Source organism: Aspergillus udagawae (assembly GCF_001078395.1).
Source record: "Aspergillus udagawae IFM 46973 DNA, scaffold_8, whole genome shotgun sequence".
NCBI lineage: Eukaryota > Fungi > Ascomycota > Eurotiomycetes > Eurotiales > Aspergillaceae > Aspergillus > Aspergillus udagawae.
In genome coordinates this window covers 61010-81246 of record NW_025091271.1, presented here as the reverse complement: position 1 = coordinate 81246, position 20237 = coordinate 61010, and the positions used below count along the sequence as shown (strand labels likewise).

Genomic DNA, 20237 nt, shown 5'->3' with positions numbered 1-20237 from the left:
GACCAAAATGAGAAAGAGAGCCCAACACTGTGTGGACACGTTCGTCCAGCTCCAGGAACCGTTGAGCGACGAGGTCATTGCGCTATCCTCGGTTGACCAACAGGCGCAGCGCAAATATGCACGAAACTTGCTGGTGTTTCACCTGGACGACGGGATCTGCAGCGAGGATCTCGTCCAACACCTGACCCAGGCGCTTGCAGCGGCACTATCTGAGTTGCCTGACTTCGCCGCTACTGTCGTACCGCGTGCAGGGTCGACTCGGAACGAGTTGCAGCTCCAGTTAGGACCTGACTCCGGGGTGTTGACACGAGTGAAAGACTATGCACAGTGCGAGCAGAGAGAGTGGCCATATGGCAGCTTTGCGGACCTCGCCGCGCGTCATTTCCCACTGGCCGCCGTCCCCACCGAGCTTCTCTTCGTGGAGACGCCGAATCCCAAGGAGACACCCCGGAAGGGGATCCCAGTCTGTACGATACAGCTGAACTTTATCCATGGAGGGCTGATTATCGGCGCCACCTGGCACCACACGGCGGGTGATGGCCGCAGTGTCAACTTCCTGGTACGGGCCTGGGCCCGCCACTTCAGGGCCTCCATCACCGATGGCCGAGTGGCCGCTTTGGAAATACCTGCCGAGGAAACACGAGCACGATGGCTTCTCAACTACGGGCATAAAGACGGCATGATCAGCGAGATGACCGACTACATCGTTAGTCCGGCGGCCCGGGATCCTTGTCACCCGTTAGGCATGCATCTCCTCGACCGGGACGATCAATCCACAGTCCCATTCACCGTCAGCACCTGGGTACTTAGTGCCACCGCGCTGCAGTCGCTAGTGCGCGCCCTCGCTACACCTATCCCCGGGGATGATGGAGGCGGGTTCACGCAGAGTGAAGCGATAGCCGCGCTGGTCTGGAAGCATCTGAGCATCGCCCGTCAGCTGGGTCGGGATCCATACCGGGTGGGCACGACCTCACTCTGCACCATCCGGCTAGATCTCCGTGCGCGACTTCTTCCCCGCTTGCCCGAGGAATACATTGGAAACATCAACGAGCCGAACGCGCGGATCCGCCTGCCACTCCAGGAGATATGCAGGCCCTCCACGCCCGAGTCCCTGGCGACGCTCGCGGGAGAGATCCGTAAGACGACAGAGCAGTTAGGCAACACCGATGTGCGCAACTTGATCGGTCTGGTGAATACTCTCCCTAACGTGACGGACCTCACCTGGGGCTATGATCTCTTCCCCGGCCCGGATCTGAGTTTTACCGACACGTCGGGACTGGATCTCTCCCAGCATGACTGGGGAGGGCCTTTGGGATATCCAGTGTGTGCGCGGCCGTACGGTGGGGAGAGAGGAGTCGCCTATGTTCTGCCGCGGGGAAGAGACGGGGCGATTGAGTTACAGTTGCAAGCCGAGAGGGAGGCTGTAGAGAGGCTCAAAGAGGATGAGGTCTTTGGACAGTATGCGGCCTTTTGTAGTTGCGCATGAGAGTCAGGCCCTATTATAGCCGCCTTGAGGCTGATATATCGTCAGGAGGGTTTAAATGGGTAGTTATCTGGCGCTGTCATTGTGATAATCAATATTTTACTTTCGACTAAAGATGAAGCACTAGAAGACGACTTGTTTCTCGTTCTAACCAATAACAGGAATTTACTAGTATGTGTATAATATAAGGGAACTATTACATCTCAAACAGCGATGAATTATACTTTTAATTCTATTTAATAATCACATCATCGTGACCATCTCTCTCAATGCCTTCTTCAACACCTTCCCATTCCCGCTGGTGGGAAGAGCAGGCAGGAACCGGATACGGTCATCCACCCAATGAGTCTCATCCAATCGACTATGTACATGTTCCTCAATTACCTCAGTGAGCTCGACCTCACTGAGCTCTGCTTGAATCGAACTCGACCGGACCAGAAATGCAAACGGCCGTTCCCCCGCCAGATCATCCGGCACCCCCACAACAGCCGCGGCGACGATGGAGGGGTGAGCAAGCAGAACTTGCTCAATATCGCCTGGCAAAACCTGGTTGCCCTTAACTTTGATCAAATCCTTCATGCGATCAATCACGAAGAGATGCTCCGTGCCCTGTGGACCCTGACGGAACAGGCCGACGTCCCCTGTGCGCAACCACCCATGCCGATCGAAGGCGGCGCTTGTGGCCTCCGAGTCATCCAGGTAGCCGATGAACAGGCTTGGCGATTGGAATCGGATCTCGCCTGGCTGTTCGTACCCGGTGATCTCCTGCTCGTCTGGGCCGACTAGGCGGACGCGGAATTCGGGCATCACCGAGCCAGACGATCCGGGCCAGATGTCGTTGGGACTAGTGCACGTTGCGATGACGCAGCTCTCTGTAAGGCCTGATGAGAACGGTTCGGTTAGCGCACCAGCTGCATTGAAAGTTTCAACAGACCCTCGGGAGAACACGAGCGGGGGCTGGGGGCAGGTTTACCGTATCCGTGCATTATCTTCCAGCTCGGTTGTAACCGATTCAAGCTCTCCGTTATCTTCTGGTGTAGGGGAGCGGCGCCGGTGACGACGGTGGTGACTGACGAGAGGTCGCAGAGTTCGAAGAAGAACGGGTTGGCGTCCAGGGCGGCGAGGATGGGGGGTACCAGGTACAAACGCTGGATTTTATGTATAGGGACCGCCTGGAGCATGCGCTGCATGTCGAAACGAGGAAAAGTGATCAGCGTGTCCCCACGCCAGGCCGCCAGCAGTCCGATCATAATGCCATACGCATGGCTGTAGGGAACCGCTCCTGTTGCTACTTCGGACCAGCCAGCGCGGGTATGGCCCTCGAACGTATCTATCTGCAGAAGGTTTGTGATCAGGCCGTAGTGCGTAAGCATAGCGAGTTTCTTCGATGAGCGACGTCAGCCCCCAACCCTCGTGTAGCTAAGGACCAACCGCAAAGAGTGACTTAAGACTGACCTGCTTGCCTGATGTCCCGCTTGTCGCACAGAAATAGGCAACCTGGGAGCGGCCCCGCTCTCGGTCCCACTGAAGCGGGGGAAAGGGTGCCAGCTGCGAGCCTTGAATGACTAGTTCCTCGAGCGACTGAAATTTGTCTTTGCCGCTTCCATCGAGTGCCGGCTCGTACATGTATTGGTCGGAGACTGCTATGGTGAATATCCTGTCGGACGGTATGGAGAGCTCCCCAGCTACATTCCGGCAAGTGGACATGAGGGGCCGGCAGGTGAAAATGAGCCGACATCGCGCCTTGGTCAGATGGGTTGTGATCTCCTCGGCGGTACTGGTAGGATGCAAAGGCAGGCAGATCCCATTGAGTCGGTGAACGGCCCAGCAAAGAACGAAATAATCAATCTAGAGAATGCTCGTGCATTAGAGGAAGATTTTTGGCGCGTCCCCACATCCTCAATTGCGAGCTAACTCACTGTGTTCAAGCTGTAGATAGCGACCACTTTGTCCCATGGGGATCCACTATCTGGAGACCATCCCAACCTTTGCCCCAAACCACGCGCAAGGTGTTCAACGCGTTGACGGACGGTTTTGATGGCGTAGCTCGTTCCTGATATTCCATCGACGAAGGCGGTTTCTTCTTCGCTAGATGCCGTCCGCCCAGTTTGATTCAGGGCAAATTCTCCCACCGGAACTGAATCTGGGATGGCAACCGTAATGGGCGGCACCCAGGACGGAGGTCGAAAGACCATGGCCTGTGAACTATCCATAAAATTCTTATTTATTTACTACCGGGGAAGGTGGATGTTAAGGAATGGACAGAAATGAGAAACAGACGGGGACAGAGATCACAGCAATGGCCTGAAATGGGGCCTAACTGCCTGACAACCACCGGTATGTGGCTTTAGTTCAGTGCGCTGAATCAGGTTTTGAATCTTCGGCCAGGGGCTGGTTGCGATGACTTTGTGAATATCCCCCGGCCGCAGCAAGAAAGGAAGCCCCCTGCGCCTAGGCCTCCAAGAGTCGCATCGGTTGACTTGCATGAAGAATGGCGAGCCTCCAATCAGCAACTAAATATGGAATCAAGCTTTGAGGGAGACTGTGGTACACCGTAAAGGCCTAAGATTTACTGTGGCCTCATCTCTAGTCGGGATGGCTGGTCGTACAAGCGTCAACGGTCCGCAAGGGGTGTGGGGGGCATATGTCAACTTGTCAGGTATGTAGGTGTAACCATAGCCAAAATGAGCCCCCTTCGGTCCGCAATTAACCGTTTTGGATAGGAAATGACGCCGGAATGTGTCTACAATAGAGTAGGCGATCCTGGAACTTCTACGTTGGGGTTGCATGCGGACTGATTTCATGACACGTCATATGAGATAAGGGCTGCTGTTGCCTCACGATACGGTACAAAGGGGAAATAGTCCGGTCTACCATGGGATTTTCAACCAAGGAATCTAGGAAACGCTGCGGCGGGTCGTTCCTTGCTTCAGGAATAATGGGTGCCCCAACCGCTGAATTGGGAAAATGTAGATGGTCATATAGGTGTGCGACGGGATCCACCCCTTCGTAGTCATGGCGGTCCTAATCGCTCTCACAACTCTATTCAAGTCTAACCTAAACATACTAGTAAATCGGAAGAGCTGGAAAGGATATGTAAATTCAACCGCGATGTGTGTTTCTCGTCGTAGTTGTCATCGCCGTAGTCTAATCAGTCAATGACGACCCGCGGCCCTTCTTACCCATGTCATCCTGGTCTCTGAGGAAGAAAATTGATCAGGCTAGAACGCTCTCTTTCACTTCCGGAACCACTACAAAGCTTTGACCGGAGAGCTGCGGATTAGCTGAATCCTCGAAGTAGTCAGGACCGTGGCTGGATGCGCAGCTTGCTCCGCAAGGCAGCTAGTAAATTGTACGGTGTTGGTTTCAAGTGGGTTGACCTCGGTGACTAGGTTCTACACGGCCTGCCAGTTGCCAAATTAGACAGCTTATATCTTAAAATACTCCGCTTCGTCCGGCCATATTAAGATATCAGAGACGTATACAATTTTTTCCTTCTCGTTAACTTTGAGGGGACGCATACGCGATCAGACGACGAAAACGAGGGATAATCATGTCCACAGAAAGGGTAATAGCGCCGCTCTGCGCCGAAGTACTTCGGCGGCCCATCCAGAAGCTGCGAATGAACAAGTCGTTCATGGCCCATGGAGGCGATTCGCTGCTGGCAATGAAACTGATGGGCCGTTGCCGAGAAGAAGGGTACAGCCTCAGTATCCACGATATCATGCAGGCTACTACCCTCCAGGAGCTTTGTGCTTCGGCACATCTTACCAAGAACGAGAGTGCCGGTGGCGGCACGGACACGCAAGGCTGTATCGTAAAGAGGAACATGCAAGCCCAGCCTAATAAGAATGCTGACACAGCATCGACACACAGCATCAAGCGTGACTGCTTCTATATTCCCCAGATGGAACCAGGAGATCTGGGGCACTTACAAGAACACATCCTTCCGGGGGCAAATATTAGCCTTGACGAGGTGGAAGATATCTGTCGATGCGCACCAATCCAGGAGGGCATATTAGTCAGCCAACTCAAGACTCCAACGCAGTATTACAGTCAGCACTTATTTCAAATCAAGAGTACGTCTGACCCGTCAGGCGAAATAAATGTCGACCGGCTCCTGCAGGCATGGCAACACGTGGTAGACCGTCATTCCATGTTGAGGACTGTCTTTGTTGCTTGCCCACAGGACACAGATGGAGGTCCTACAGCACCGTTTCTTCAAGTCGTTCTGAAGTCAGTCAACGCCCAGGTCGACCATAAGCGCTGCGAAGACACAGATGTTGGTTGCCAGCTTGCTTCGAGGGCGGCAGTGGATCGATGTTTCTTCCGATCCCGTGTCGAGCATTCCCTGACCTGCTATACCACTTCGTCACGCCGCATTTTCGCTCAGTTCACTATCAACCATGCTCTTGCAGACGCATCCACATTCCTTCTGTTGCTGAAAGAACTTGCGCAGTCGTACTACGGGAATCTGCCTGCTATGAAAGGAACTCCTTACAGCGTGTATGTGTCGTACTTGCAACGAACGCAAGAAGATCAGGCCCTCGAATATTGGAAACGCCGACTGTCTGGGCAAGAGCCCTGTCATCTGCCTACGTTCCCTCTGGATTCTTCCTATCCGACAACCAAGGGAGGTGTTGCGACGGTGGAGATGACCGGCGACGCCGTCACAGATATTCAGGAATTCAGTCAGACCCACTGCGTCACCATGGCGAACATAATCCAGACGGCGTGGGCTCTAGTTTTATCACTCTTTACAGGCTCCCCATCAGTCTGCTTTGGGTATGTGTCTAGCGGTCGAGATGTGCCCATCACGGGAGCCCACCAGATCGTGGGACCCATGATCAACATGATGGTTACGCGCCTCCACATCGACCCCGGCTGCAGTGTGAAACAAGTCATCCAAAGCGTCCAACGGGAATTCCTGCAGGGCTTCAACCATCAACGGATCCCGCTAGCAAGGATCTGGCATGCATTGCAGCTCAAAGGACAGGGGCTGTTCAACACCGCTCTCTCCTACCGATCCGACCGTGGGCAAGAAGTAGACGATGATACGGGATTGGACTTTGAGCACGTCTATGGCGAAGACCGTCCCGAATACGCTGCCAGTGTGAACGTGGTTGCGTCGCCTGGCAAGATCCTCCTGTCGCTTCAGTATTACCCCGACTCAATGACCAGCGACGTGGTGAGTCTCCTGCTCAGTTGCCTCCAACGGACACTTTCGTCGCTGGTCGTTCATCCTGACCTAGCAATTGGTCAGGTTCGTGTGGTATCGCCAGGCGAGCTGAAGCAGATATGTGACTGGAATGACAAAGTTGACAGTCGAGCTCACCATCGACGGTTTGGGTCAGATGGGCCCGCGCTGGCGCCGACGTTCCCTCCACGGTTGGAGCGCTCGTATCATCTCCGCCCCTCTAATCGCATGGGTTGCAGACTGCAGGTTCCTTCCCAGCATTCTCCTGCCCCACTCGGTCCTCTATTGCGAACTGCATGGGCGTTTGTGGTGTCTACATACACCGATGGCAATGTGCTTTTTGGCGAGGTAGTCCCTAGAGGACCGCCTCAAGAATCCATTACGATACCGCGCTTGCTTTACATTGACAAGTCGCAACTTGTGCACGAGTGTGTGGCTGCAGCCCACTTGCCAGCCGCTGACATGGTCTCCTTCGAGCATGCGTGCCTGCCGCATATCCGGCGCTTGGCACAGAAGATCAAGCACCTCCCGCACCAGTTCTCCATCGCGGCCGGGAGGGAGCGTGACGACACCAGCCAGGCTATCAATAACAGTGCCCTGGCCATCAGGTGCATCGCCAGTGTGTCCAACGATAGTAGTGAAATTCACATCGAGGCCCAATTCAACGAGGAAGCCGTGTCAAGGATCGCGGCACGGCGACTGCTCGATCGGCTCCGGCATATATTCACTCAGCTTCATCGAATCCATGTCCTGGGCACAGACTCGTCCGGGACAAGGGTTGAAGATATAGAGATTATTTGTCCTGAAGAGGTCACACAGCTAGCTGTATGGAACCAGTCGAAGATAGCCGAGGCCAGCGCAGACCTGATCCACGACCTGGTCTATCGGCACGCTCTCACTCGGGCCGATGCAGCGGCAGTATGCTCCTGGGACGGAGACCTTTCGCATGGGGCTTTGGATCGTCTAGCTGAGACGTTGGCGCATCACTTGTCCTCACTTGGAATCGGCCCGGAGGTGATGGTCGGCTTATGCTTTGACAAGACCAAATGGGCGATTGTGTCTATGCTGGCCATCCTCAAGACCGGTGGTACTGTGGTCCCTATCCTATCTGAGAGAACGCAGCGAGGCCAGGCAATCATCGAAAATGCCGGCATCAGAATCGTTGTCACCACTGCAAGGCCTTCCGCGCAATTCTGCGGCGACGTGTCTCATGTAGTTCCTGTGGATGAAGAATTCATCGCCCAGCTCCCACGCCATTCGAATAGAGTAATATCCACGGTCACGCCGAGCAACGCGGCCTTCGTCTACCATACCTCCGGTTCGACGGGACTGCCGAAGGGGGTCGTGATCGAGCACAAGACCATCTCCCACAGTCTGCTGACGCAAGGACGCAAGTTTGGGATTACCTCCGACACCCGCGCGTATCAGTTCAGCCCTTTGACCTTCGACATGGCTCTGCATGACATCATGGCCACATTGCTGCAAGGCGGCTGTGTGTGTCTGCCCAGGGAAGAAGAGAAGTTGGTGCATCTACGGGCTGCAATCAACCGGATGAGAGTCAACAAGGTGTGTCTGGCACCGCGAGTGCTCCAGCTACTTCGGCCAGAAGAGGTCCCCCTCGTGAAGACTGTGATTGTTGGTGGTGAAGCGGTCCAAGAAGATCAAATTGAGCCCTGGTTGCATTCAGCCCGCGTGTTCAATGCTTACGGACCGACAGAGTGTGCTATTATGGCTACATACAACCTCATCACAAATAAGTCTCAAGCCTCAAACATTGGTCGAGCCATGTCTGGTTCCGTGTGGGTGGTAGATCAGTCCGACTGCAACCGCCTTCAACCGATTGGCGCACCGGGGGAGCTCCTGGTCGGGGGACCCCTGGTCGCCCGAGGCTATCTCCATGCCCCTGAAAAGACATCCGCGGCATTTATCAGCAACCCAGCTTGGCTCACGCAATACAGGGCTTGCTTGGCCAATGGTAGTCCTACAGAACAACGCCTCTATCGGACCGGGGACCTCGTCCGTCAACTGGACGACGGCTCTCTAGGCTATATCGGGCGCGTGGATAACCAAGTACAGATCCGCGGGCAGCGAACTGAGCTTGGTGAGATTGAAAAATACATCTGGAGGCATCTGGCTGTAGCGGATGCCGTCGTCCTCTATCCGGGTCGGGGCCCGTGCAAGGAGCGAATGGTGGGAATCCTGGTCTTCCAAGATTTCAGGGTTCCTGCGACCAGTTCGACGAGCATCCGACCAACAGGCCTGGAGCAACAATCCCTGGTAATGGAAAAAGCTTACTCGGTCCGCCAGTATCTGGCTGGGTGCATACCGGAGTATATGATCCCGAACGCCTGGATCTCTCTTGAATACCTCCCGCAGTCGTCCTCATACAAGGTTGATCGCCCGCGACTGACAGCGTGGCTGGAGGCCATGGATCAGGACAATTTCGACAGGCTCACTCAAGGCTCTGTACACAATACGCCAGAGATGCCGACAAGTAATCTTGAACGGCAGGTTCATACAGTGTGCGCCCAGGTCCTCAAACTGCCGTCGCACAAAGTTACAATGCGCCGGTCATTCCTCAGTCTGGGCGGTGATTCAATCACAGCTATGCAGCTCGTCTCTCGGTTGCAGACGCGCTGTGGGCTGACCGTGGGCGTTAGAGAAGTCCTGCAAAGCAAGTCTCTAACTGAATTAGCGCAGAAGTCCAGCGTACTAAGTCCTGAGATAGAGGGCCCGGCCACCACCGCTGCATCATTCGACCTCAGCCCCATCCAGCAATTGTATTTTGGACTTTTTGCACCCAAGGGCTCAGATGTCCGCGATGAAAACCGCTTCAATCAAAGTGTCTGCCTTACAGCTCAGTACGATATCGATGTTGATGGATTGCGGCAGGCGGCTGAGGCGCTGGTCAGGAAGCATCCCATGCTTCGCGCGCGCTTTCATTTGGCCCCAGATGGATGGAAACAGAGAGTTGATTCCAGTGTGGCTAGTGCATTTCAATTCTTTACTCACGATGTCCAGACTCCCGCGGCAGCCGAAGCAGTCATATTGTCGGCAGAAACGCAGTTGAACATCGAAGAGGGCCCTGTCTTCTCGGTCAACTGGATTCGGGTGGCATCAAGCAACAACCATCAGCTCTTCCTCACTGCACACCACCTGGTCATTGATATCGTATCGTGGACCATCATCATCCATGACTTGGAGGACCTGCTCCAAAACCCCACAACGGCCCTTCAACAACGTAACGCGACTTCGTACCAGAGCTGGATCCGACTATTACACGAGCACAGCAAAGACTATAAACCCTTGGGCAACAATATAGGGATTCAAGTGCCCAAAGTGGACTGGGAGTTCTGGGGCCTTACCCCTGAGACCAACGTCTATGGAGGCTGCTGGAGTGAACAAATTGCGCTTGATGAGGAGAATACCTCACTTCTTTTTAGTGAGGACCAGCACCTACGCACAGAGCCCGTCGAAGTCTTGCTCGCTGCCCTTTTCCACTCCTTCCGGCACGTATTCCCTGACCGTCCATTGCCGGCCGTTTTCAATGAAGGACATGGTCGGGAGCCATGGGATTCCAGCATTGACGTGTCCAACACCGTGGGTTGGTTTACAATGCTAACACCGATTCGTCCTGGCTTTGTCCATGACGATCCGATTGAGATTCTTCGGCGGACTAAGGATACCCGGCGAACAAATTCGTCGGAGGCCCTCGTCTCCTCCTGGTTACAATTCCTCCGCCCGATTGCGGATCGAAATGCCGCAACCACACCATACAGGAACGTAGAGGTGACATTCAACTACGCTGGACGCGATCTAGACCCAAGGCAGACCAATAGCCTATTCACCACCGAGCACAATCTTCGACTCTCTGGCATCGGCAGTGCTGTCAAACGCCTGTCGGTGGTTGGGATTGAGGTGTCGGTAAGACACGGCAGGGTCCAAGCTGGGTTCCATTACAATCGGCAAATGCGACGGGGGGATGCCGTAAAACGCTGGGCCCAAGCCTATCTTTTCTCCCTCAAGCAAATGCTGCAAAGGCTCTCCACGTCTCCGCCAATCTACACCCTAAGTGACTTCTCGATAGCTGCGGGCATGACGGACGATGACCTGTCCCTCCTCCAAACTCGTCTTCTACCTCGAGCGGGAATTGATAGTCTGTCCCAGGTAGAAGACATATACCCTTCTTCGCCCGTGCAGGAGGGAATCCTCATTAGTAAATCAAAGGATCCGAGCCTATATAATGTTTTACAGATATACAAAATAATCCCGCCGCCAGATGCCGGCCCGGTGGATGCGAACCGGCTTGGGAAGGCGTGGGAAGCAGTCATTTGCCGACATTCCATCCTGCGCACCATTTTCTTTTCATCTAGCTCCAGCCGAAGCGCTTTTCTTCAAGTAGTTCGGAAAGAGTGGAAACCTAAAGTCCTCAGGTGCCGGTGCAGTCGTTCCACAGATGTTGTGGCTACATTTGCGTCTCTTGGACGGCCGCAATATGCAGAGGGTCAACCCAATCATAGGCTCTCTGTCTGCGAGACAACTTCAGAGGGAACATATATTCAGCTTGATGCGAACCATGCTCTGATGGACGCATCATCAATAGATCTATTGATTCGGGACCTCTGTAAGGCATACCAGGGTGCTTTGCCCATGGGATCAGCACCATCCTACGGCACCTACACATCCTTTTTACAGAAAGTCCCGGCCGACACGTCGCTAGCATACTGGACTAACCGTTTATCTGGAGCATCACCGTGCGACTTCCCACCAACACCACCATCATCATCATCAGGGCCAGGACCCGAAGTCGGAAAGGGGCCTTGGAGTCACGTCCAGGCGGACTTTGATGCTGTGCGGGAATTGCACAAGTTCCGTGATACGTACGGAGTTACGGTAGCAAGCCTACTGCAATTGGCCTGGGGACTCTTGCTCTCCAGACACGCTGGACTGAACGACGTCGTCTTTGGGTTTCTAACCAATGGCAGGGACGCTCCCATACCAGGAGTCGACGCAATGATCGGACCGATGATCAACATGATGGTCTCGCGTATCAAGTTTGACAGTAATTCAGACCTGACAAGTGCGGGTGCGGCCAAACAGGTTCAGGAAGATTTCCTGGAGGCGCTTCAGTACCGAAGAACATCGCTTGGCGAGATTCACCATGCACTCGGGTTATCCGACATTGGCCTTTTCAAGACGGCCTTATCCTGCAGGGGCAAGTCCACCGACAACGACAGCCCGGCAGACGCTGCACAGCTCGCAGCTCAGCAAATTGCCGTTGAAGATCCCACGGAGTACGACATAACTGTTCATATCCTTGAAGGCAGACAGACATTGACTGTATTCCTTCAATATGCTTTACCGGTCGTCAGCGACGGACTGGCCCACCGTCTCTTGGACGGGTTGCAGTCTGTGCTCTTGTCTATCGTGAGAAACGCCGATTCCCCCTTGAAGGAATTGGACGCCCTGTCCCCATCAGAGGTGTACAAGCTCCGAAAATGGAATTCAGAGATTCCGAAGACCGTGGAGACGTTGGTCCCAGACCGGATATCAAAGCAGTGCTTTTCCAACCCTAGTGCCCCGGCTGTACGTTCGTGGGACGGTTGTTTGAGTTATGATGGCTTACATCAATGGGCTTTTCGCCTTGCCCACTATCTAAGAAGCAAACTGGGTGTCCATGAAGAGGTGATGGTTGGTCTCTGTTTTGATAAGTCAATGTGGACGATCGTCGCCATGCTTGCAGTGCTTCAAGCTGGGGGAGTTGTAGTACCTCTGGGAACACGAACTCCTTCCCAGCGGCTTAGATTCATGTTGGATCAGACAGGTGCAACAGTCATCCTCACAACGAGGAGATATTCCAAGCAATTCGAGCAGATGGGGGTGGCTCATGTTCTGAGCATTGATGCGGCAGGGCTGTCAGCACTGCCTGCGATCAGTCAACCATCAGATCTTCGACCACTAGCACTCACGGCTACCAATGCTGTTGTTGTTATTTACACATCAGGGTCAACTGGCCAACCTAAGGGTGTTGTTCTCACGCACGGGTCGCTATCCACCGCCATCGTGCACCACGGGCGTCTCTGGAACATGGGGCCCAATACCCGGACCCTCCAGTTCTCTGCGTATGTATTTGATATCAGCCTTCTGGAAATCCTCGCCACCCTTTCATCTGGTGGCTGCGTCTGTGTCGTCTCCGAGGAGGACCGGATGGATGGTGAACGACTGGCGGTCATGATGGAGTCGATGAGCGTCAACCTGGCGGTTTTGACACCCACCGTAGCTGCCCTTCTTAAGCCTCAGAGCCTCCCCACGTTGGATTCGCTCATTCTTGCAGGAGAGAAGCCTTCCCCAGCTATCCTACAGACTTGGTCACCGTACGTCAATCTATTCAACGGCTATGGCCCATCAGAATGTACGATATTATGTTCCACTACCCGCGGTTGCCTGACGGTCAAAGACGACGCCGCCAACATAGGCTGGGCAATTGCCGGGCCGCTATGGGTGGCTAATCCGACCAACATCAACACGCTTGTCCCCCTCGGTACCGTAGGAGAGTTGCTGGTCGAGGGGCCACTTCTCGCCCGGGAGTATCTAAACAGTCCGGAGATGTCATCAAAGGCCTTTATTGTCGACCCTACCTTTATCACGAGGCATAGACTCGGGCCTCAGAGTGGTGCGCGGAGATTGTATCGCACAGGGGACTTGGTGCGACAAGATCCCTCCGATGGGTCTCTCACTTACATCGGGCGGGCCGATGATCAAGTCAAAATCCGCGGCCAGCGGGTGGAACTGGGAGAAATTGAATATTGGGTGAAGACAAGGCTCACCGAGGTCCGTGAGGTGGCTGCAAATATTGTTGATCCCGGGCAAGTGTGTCCTGGATCTGATAAACGTAGTAGTCCGCTTCTCGCAGTTGCGATGGCCATTCCCAAGCAGCTAATTGCTTCACCAAGAGTGTCCCAGGATTTGGAGACATCGGCAGTATCGTTGCTGCCGCTCTCGGACAAGCTGCGCGAGTACTTCATCCAACTCCGGACATCGCTACTGGACGTCTTGCCTCACCACATGGTGCCCCAGCTGTATCTCCCCTTTGCACAGTTGCCTTTGACAGACTCTGGGAAGCTGAATAGAAGGGCGACATGGGAAGCCGTCCAACGGTCATCCTCATTGTTGTCTCAGTATCTCCTCCTCAGGAATGGAACCAAGCTCCCACCATCTACCCCGGCACAACTCCGACTTCGAGCCCTCTGGGCGGAGGTCTTGAGCATCCCTCCGGAGCAGTTGGATGTCACTGACGACTTCTTCCGTGTGGGGGGGAATTCCATCTCCGCTATGCGCTTGGTGACTCAAGCCCGCGCAGAAGGAGGCCATTTCTCCTCTATCACTGTTGGTGATATCTTCCGGTTCCCGATCCTGTCAGACATGGCAGCCTCCGTGGACAATAAGCATACAATCAAAGATTCTTTGCCATCAACAATATATACTCCGTTCTCCGCCATGAATCTCAAGGAATCAGAGTCTGCGGACTCCCTGCGGCAGCGATTGAGCATCCTGGTGTCCGTTCCGGGGTCGATGGTCATTGATGCTGCTCCTGTCACGTATGCGCAGGCGTTAGTCGTTATAGGGGTCTTGCGTAAGACTCGGGACTATCTGGCATATATCAGTCTCGATGCCGATGGGATGCCCGACATTACGCGATGGAGGAGAAGCTGCCTGGAGTTGATTCAACGCCACGAAATACTGCGAACTGCATATATCGTCAGTCAGGGGCAGCTGGCGCAGGTAGTTCTGAAGGAATATCAGCCTAGGGTTTCTGTGTTCAAAACCAGCTCAGGGCAAACCGTCGAGGCCTTTGCGAGAGACCTGATCGCACAAGACATGGGTCACCCCCCACGACTGGGCCGACCATTTACCGAGTTCGCAGTGCTGATTGACGAAAAAAGGTTGCAACATCGCGTTGTCTTTCGCACCAGTCATGCCGAGTACGACCAGATTTCTCTGTCATATTTCATGGACGATCTCCGTGCGATTTACAACCACGAGCCAGTTCCGGAGTCTCTGCCTTTCCCGCGGTACATGTATGGCCTCCAGCAGCAGAGCAGGAAGGAGAGCGCTGAATACTGGCGCTCCCTCCTGCAAGGCGCGCAGATGCCCACAATTGCTGATGAGTCACCGTCGAAAGAAAAGCGGCAAAACCCTGCCAGGCTGACTCACTGCCCCCAAAGGAGAGTCAGAGCCAAACAGTCGCCCCCTGGCGGCATCACCACCTCCGTCATCGTCCATGCCGCGTGGGCACTCACCCTGGCTAAACACTTCAACACCCATGACGTTCTCTACGGCGGCGTCGTCTCAGGCCGCAATATAAGCTATCCCGGAGCCGTCAGAGCCGCTGGGTGCTGTATCAACATCGTCCCCGTCCGGGTTATACTGGACCCGAGCTGTACAATTCTGAATCTGTTCTATAGTCTCCGAGAACAGCTGCTAACGCGGATCCCGCATGAAACGCTTGCGTCCCGCGACATCCTCGCGACCGCCACCTGTCCGGGCCTGCCATCATCCACATACTTCACCTCGCGTCTAAACCACCTAGAGACCGGATTCAAGTGGACGATGAACATGGGCGGTCTCAAGTATTGCGGGTCGATATTCCTGCCTGATGGAGCCGAGGACCATACGAATATCTCGATCTCCTCGATCCAGCAGGCGGATGGTGGTGTCGAAATTGGGTTCGGTTACGCTACGGGGGTGGTGTCACGGCCGCTGGCTGAAACCTTGCTGGATAGCCTCTGCGAGATACTTGAGTATCTGCTGAATGGGTCCCATGACAAAACGTTGGACTCTGTTCTTCCTGCCCTGGCGGATAATGATGATAGAGTCAATAGCCGGGCGGGCGAAAATCCTGAGTATAAACTGGCAACTGCACCAGAAGGCGCGCCCGCATCCGCTGACAAGGATTTCGATTTCTTTGCCGTCGGCTGCACAGCGCTTTCCCTGAAACAACAAGGCTATGATGTTACGGTTGATGATCTCTTGGATTGCCGTTCGGACTTCCCGGTTGAACTGCCACTGGCAACGAAAAATTAAAACTGATGGAGTGCGGCAAGCGACGTTGACAACAGGTTATAAAAGCTTCTAGCAGATATATATTAAGCTATGAATTAGGCTGAGCTTATTCCCTATGGATAACTCTATTTAACGTTGAGACGGCTACCTGGCGGCCATTTTCGGCCGCACTCGACGCCGTTTTACGAGTCTTTCTCCCCATCGTTTTCCATCCAATCCCCTACCCTCCTCGTCGTCGCAGACCGCAATATCCTTCGTTTGATCCATTCATTCGACCTTTCCTTTCCGATCTCCTGTCACGGCAATGACACCTCGCGCCCGACCGGCTGGACCTGACGAGAGAGAGGGTCAGATCGAGAGCGATTACAGCTCCGCCGTCAGCGAGATATTCTCGGATAACGACTCTGATAACAACTCCAACAGCGACCTGGAAGTCAGCGAGTAGTCCGTCATCGACGAGGGCGAGTTGCCTATAGAGCATTATCAGGCTAAAGTAGAGGACCTAGATTACTCTCGGCTTCGGCAGAAGCGGTACAGCGACACCACGCAGGAGAAGTTAGACGAGACCCGTGTCTACTGGGATAGGTAATGAAGCATCCTCTCTTTGAGCTACTGAACCGTGGAGACTAACTGGCATTTCCCTGGTAGCTACTGTCGACGTTGGGGTCTGGACCAGAACTAGCAGTGGCAGTGGATCTCGGACTCAGAGGAGACGGTTGGTTTCCTCTATGGGTTCTTCGCGTGGCGGTGCGACATTCGACGCGGTAAGAAGGGACGACACTGCCCGGTGATCAAATATAAAAGCTCGTTAGAGTCATTCTGGAAGTCGTGGCATCTGGTCCTGAAGCAGGAGACCGCGGTGGGTTTGAGTAAGGAGATCCAGGTGAAGGTGCAAGATGTGAGCCGATGATATCTCTCCGCTCTGATCCAAGATGCGGGGACTGACCTTTGGCTACAGGCCATTGCTATAGTGGCCGAGGAGAAAGGCTTAGAACTCATGCAGCAAATGTAGAAGAATTGAAGAATATGTATGTTGAGGATGTGACTGAGTTTGCACGGGTTCTCTTAACCACCACTGAGATGACCTTTGAGTGTGGTTGGCAACGGATTTAGCTTCTCTTCTTCCGCCAGCTTTTTACACCAGGTTCAGGGAAGATCCCTGGCCCCTATTGTACCCTTTGGAAAGAGTAAATTGTTGGGTCTTGGCATAGTATAGAAGCGCCAGACTATATCTGGTCCTGACCTGGATCTCTAGGTGTGCCCTATTTGATGGCGATCGACGGTGGATCATCCGTCGTCCGCTGATAAAGTAACCTATCTAGCTCAAGGTCGTAGGCGTCCTTATAGATATGAGTGGGAGGCACCTTGTCCTCTAATTCATACGTCGACTACCTTGAAACTGGTGATAAAGGTCCGGTGTCTTGGGCGGCGTAAAAACTCATGGACTCATTTACTTCGGTGAGATGTTGCTTTGTACATATTTAGGCTGCGGTATTCGATTCCGCAACCTTCACTAGACGCTAGATCAAATAAACAGTGAAGCAATTCTGGCGAGGACTTACCATAAGATAAGCTGAAAGTGTTTGCCTAGTGTGGTACTGAGACTTCTGTGATTGGCCTGCTGTACGATGTCTTTGCCAAGAGCCAAGCAGACAGCAGCAAGGCGCCGCTTGATGATCATGACCAACTGATCTACCACTAAACCGAACCCGAACCCGAAGGCTTCAATCAATGCCGCGAATCACTGGTTGGGACGCATGTAAGGCGGAAGGCATATAGTTAACTAACTTTTTAAAGACTAATTATCTATAGCGCCTCCGCACAGATATAGCACATATTGCGACAGTGGTATACGTGTGCGATAGTCTAGGCAGGAATATTTGCCATGACAGTGGCTGATGGGACTCGACTCGCATAGAATTTGGATGCCTGTGTCCAAGGAGTGGAGTATGTCCTTCGGGTCTTGTGCTTCGATTTGGAATTTCCTTACCTATGAGTTACGTAGTGGGCCGAGACGGAAACGTTCAACCTGGCAGTTTATTGGGTATTTCCCACAGTAACTTGTCAGGCAGCAAAATAGTAGCTTCATGTTTCTAATCTATTTAATCTTCATTTGCGGCCAGCTGATACAAAGAAAATTCTAACAGGCTCTCCGCTTATGCATTAGACACTCAACCACAATGGTCGGCCTTGACTACGCTATTTCTTCTGTCGAAAGCTCAGATCTCCCATTCCTAGCGAAATTCATCCATTCCGCAAAACTGTCTCTAAGTATCAATCGCCTTCTGTATCAGCCGTGGCCGAACGAGACTATCCAAAAAAGACAGTACACAGGAGCTGTCGAGGGTGGATTTGCCGACTCCTCGATGGAGTGTTTCAAGGCGACTGAAGGGGAGTCCAATGCAATCATTGGTTATATTGTTTTCGTGAGAAAGGCAGCCACCAAGGAAGATTCAATGGCCCCTGTCAAGGCTGGAAGTCCAGATGATGGCCACAATGCTCCAGTGGGAATGAACCCCGGTCTGCTTGCTGAAGTAACTGCTGCGAACATGGACATCAGCAAGGCTACGGAACACATTAACCGTTATGGTCGGGTTCAACAATGCCTGTTTGTATAATGCCCGTGCTAATATCATAGATTTTTTCCAGAATTGGTCTACATGTGCGTTGAGCCGTCTTACCAGCGACAAGGAGTAGGGTCCAGCTTGCTCCAGTTAGGATTTGACCGGGCTAGAGCAGAGGGCCTCCCACTTGTTGTCACTGCGGAGGCACCCGCATATGGGTTTTTCGATACTCTGGGATTCAAAGAGACAAGGCATGTAGATATTGATCTGTGCAAATACGCACCCCCCTATAGTGGATTCGGTATATTCCGACTTACTGGCATGGTTTGGAAACCTTGAATTTGGTGTTATCTGACACAGAAACGACGCAGGGTGGTCCAAATAGCATGGGTTTCCATAGTGCTTGGAAAAGATAGATTGGAGTGAAGGGGCCACCTGAATGGCCATATAATGGGACTCTCACGGTATCGTAGGATGGCCCAGGTGTTGTTTATAGTCAAATAAAGTTGAGATATCATTAAACTTCAGTGCTACTCAATGAAGCCAGTATGCCAACGTGAGTTACTCACGATTCGTTATATCCAACGTATTCAGATTGAGATATACTAATACTAGCGGAGGCAATTTCTCTGTTTTTCAAGCCGCTAATTCTCTTCGGCAAATAAATGCTCGCGAGTGCTATTGGGAATATCACCATAGTCCTGGAGAATTCCGCCTTCCTCTGCATTATGTCAGAATGGCGTGTCTTCAATCTATTGTGTCATTTCTACTCCGGATCTTGCTCACAATACTGTCGTTCATGGCGGCGTAGGAGGCCCAGGGCAACGCATCATCCAATGTGCATCCCACCAAACTAGATTATGATTGGAATCCTGCTCGGCGTCTAACTGCATATCACGATCGGAGAGCATCCTTCTGGTACAGTATAAATCCGGCTTTTCGAGTATATTGTCACACGGGGCTTCTGGCGTCATCGGCGTGATGCTTCTTTGCCGCCCACTTTTGATCAGAGCTTTGATGCTACCGAATAGGCGTAGCTTGACCGGGTTCTTGTTGTTGTGACATGAGGCTCAATAGAGCTTCGCGTCAGCAGCGGGTTAATGTGCTGAGAAAAATCGGTGGTGGGTGACGTACTAGCCCAGCTTTATCGGTCATCGCCAACATACCGTCTCCACACAAACACAATACAATTCTGGATATATCAACCCTCAGTAGATCCTTACTTTGTTCAGTCCTATTTTCGGTTGATCTCTTCACTGTGGTGGATTCCTACTTCATAGTAGGTTCCTACCTCCAGTCAGTTCCTACTCCCTGGTGGGTTCCTACTCCCCAGTCGGTTTCTGGCGCCCCGCTAACCGGCACAACATTAAGTAGGATTAGACTATAGAATAAATAAGCATACCTTGCATACTTCGGAGATGTGCTATTACATAGATCTAGTAATTCATGCTTTAGCCTAGGCAGTACAGTTGACTACTCAGCCCACTTATGAAATTAGAACACAGGCTGCATCTATATTATATGGCGTCATACCATTACTTGTGACAGACAGCTGCCACCATTCTATAGCAAAATGCTTTACCCCGCATTTCCGTTACTGAACTGCAGACGAGTATTAGGCCCTTGTACGGTAGAAGTAGCGAGGTCCAGAACCCGAGTACTACTTGTGGGGTTCACATTTGCCAGGCAAGAGTCAAGGTCATCATACAAGCAACAGCTACATCAACTTAACAGCTATCTCGCCACATACTTAGTTCTCGCTAGCCACTAAGATTTATCGACTTGTTCATGAGCGGAAAATCAATTAGACCCTACGTATCCGCGACGCGTTTGTGGGTGGCGCTAGCCTGAGTTTCTTCTTTTCCCAGACCACCTCTTTTGCTCATGTAAAACCATATCCATATCGAAAGGGCGAAGCAAGCCGCCATCA

General features: G+C 52.9%; 5 protein-coding genes across 5 annotated transcripts; 4 read left to right on the top strand and 1 right to left on the bottom strand.

Annotated features, from left to right (window-relative positions):
- Positions 1-7: 7 nt before the first annotated feature.
- On the top strand, positions 8-1486 carry Aud_009534 (uncharacterized protein; the record flags this gene model as incomplete). Its single annotated transcript, XM_043294386.1, has 1 exon — positions 8-1486. One exon carries the CDS (start codon positions 8-10, stop codon positions 1484-1486), a length of 1479 nt encoding a protein of 492 aa, XP_043150321.1.
- Positions 1487-1726: 240 nt separating this feature from the next.
- Aud_009533 (putative NRPS-like protein biosynthetic cluster) lies at positions 1727-3678 on the bottom strand (the record flags this gene model as incomplete). Its single annotated transcript, XM_043294385.1, has 4 exons — positions 1727-2364; positions 2418-2865; positions 2939-3331; positions 3403-3678. The coding sequence occupies 4 exons, from the start codon at positions 3676-3678 to the stop codon at positions 1727-1729; spliced, it is 1755 nt and encodes a 584-aa protein (XP_043150320.1).
- A 1358-nt stretch (positions 3679-5036) lies between these two features.
- Aud_009532 (nonribosomal peptide synthase) lies at positions 5037-15764 on the top strand (the record flags this gene model as incomplete). Its single annotated transcript, XM_043294384.1, has 1 exon — positions 5037-15764. One exon carries the CDS (start codon positions 5037-5039, stop codon positions 15762-15764), a length of 10728 nt encoding a protein of 3575 aa, XP_043150319.1.
- A 283-nt stretch (positions 15765-16047) lies between these two features.
- On the top strand, positions 16048-16755 carry Aud_009531 (uncharacterized protein; the record flags this gene model as incomplete). Its single annotated transcript, XM_043294383.1, has 3 exons — positions 16048-16176; positions 16435-16641; positions 16702-16755. The coding sequence occupies 3 exons, from the start codon at positions 16048-16050 to the stop codon at positions 16753-16755; spliced, it is 390 nt and encodes a 129-aa protein (XP_043150318.1).
- A 1168-nt stretch (positions 16756-17923) lies between these two features.
- On the top strand, positions 17924-18361 carry Aud_009530 (uncharacterized protein; the record flags this gene model as incomplete). The annotated part of the gene is made up of 1 exon (XM_043294382.1): positions 17924-18361. The coding sequence occupies one exon, from the start codon at positions 17924-17926 to the stop codon at positions 18359-18361; it is 438 nt and encodes a 145-aa protein (XP_043150317.1).
- Positions 18362-20237: the final 1876 nt, after the last annotated feature.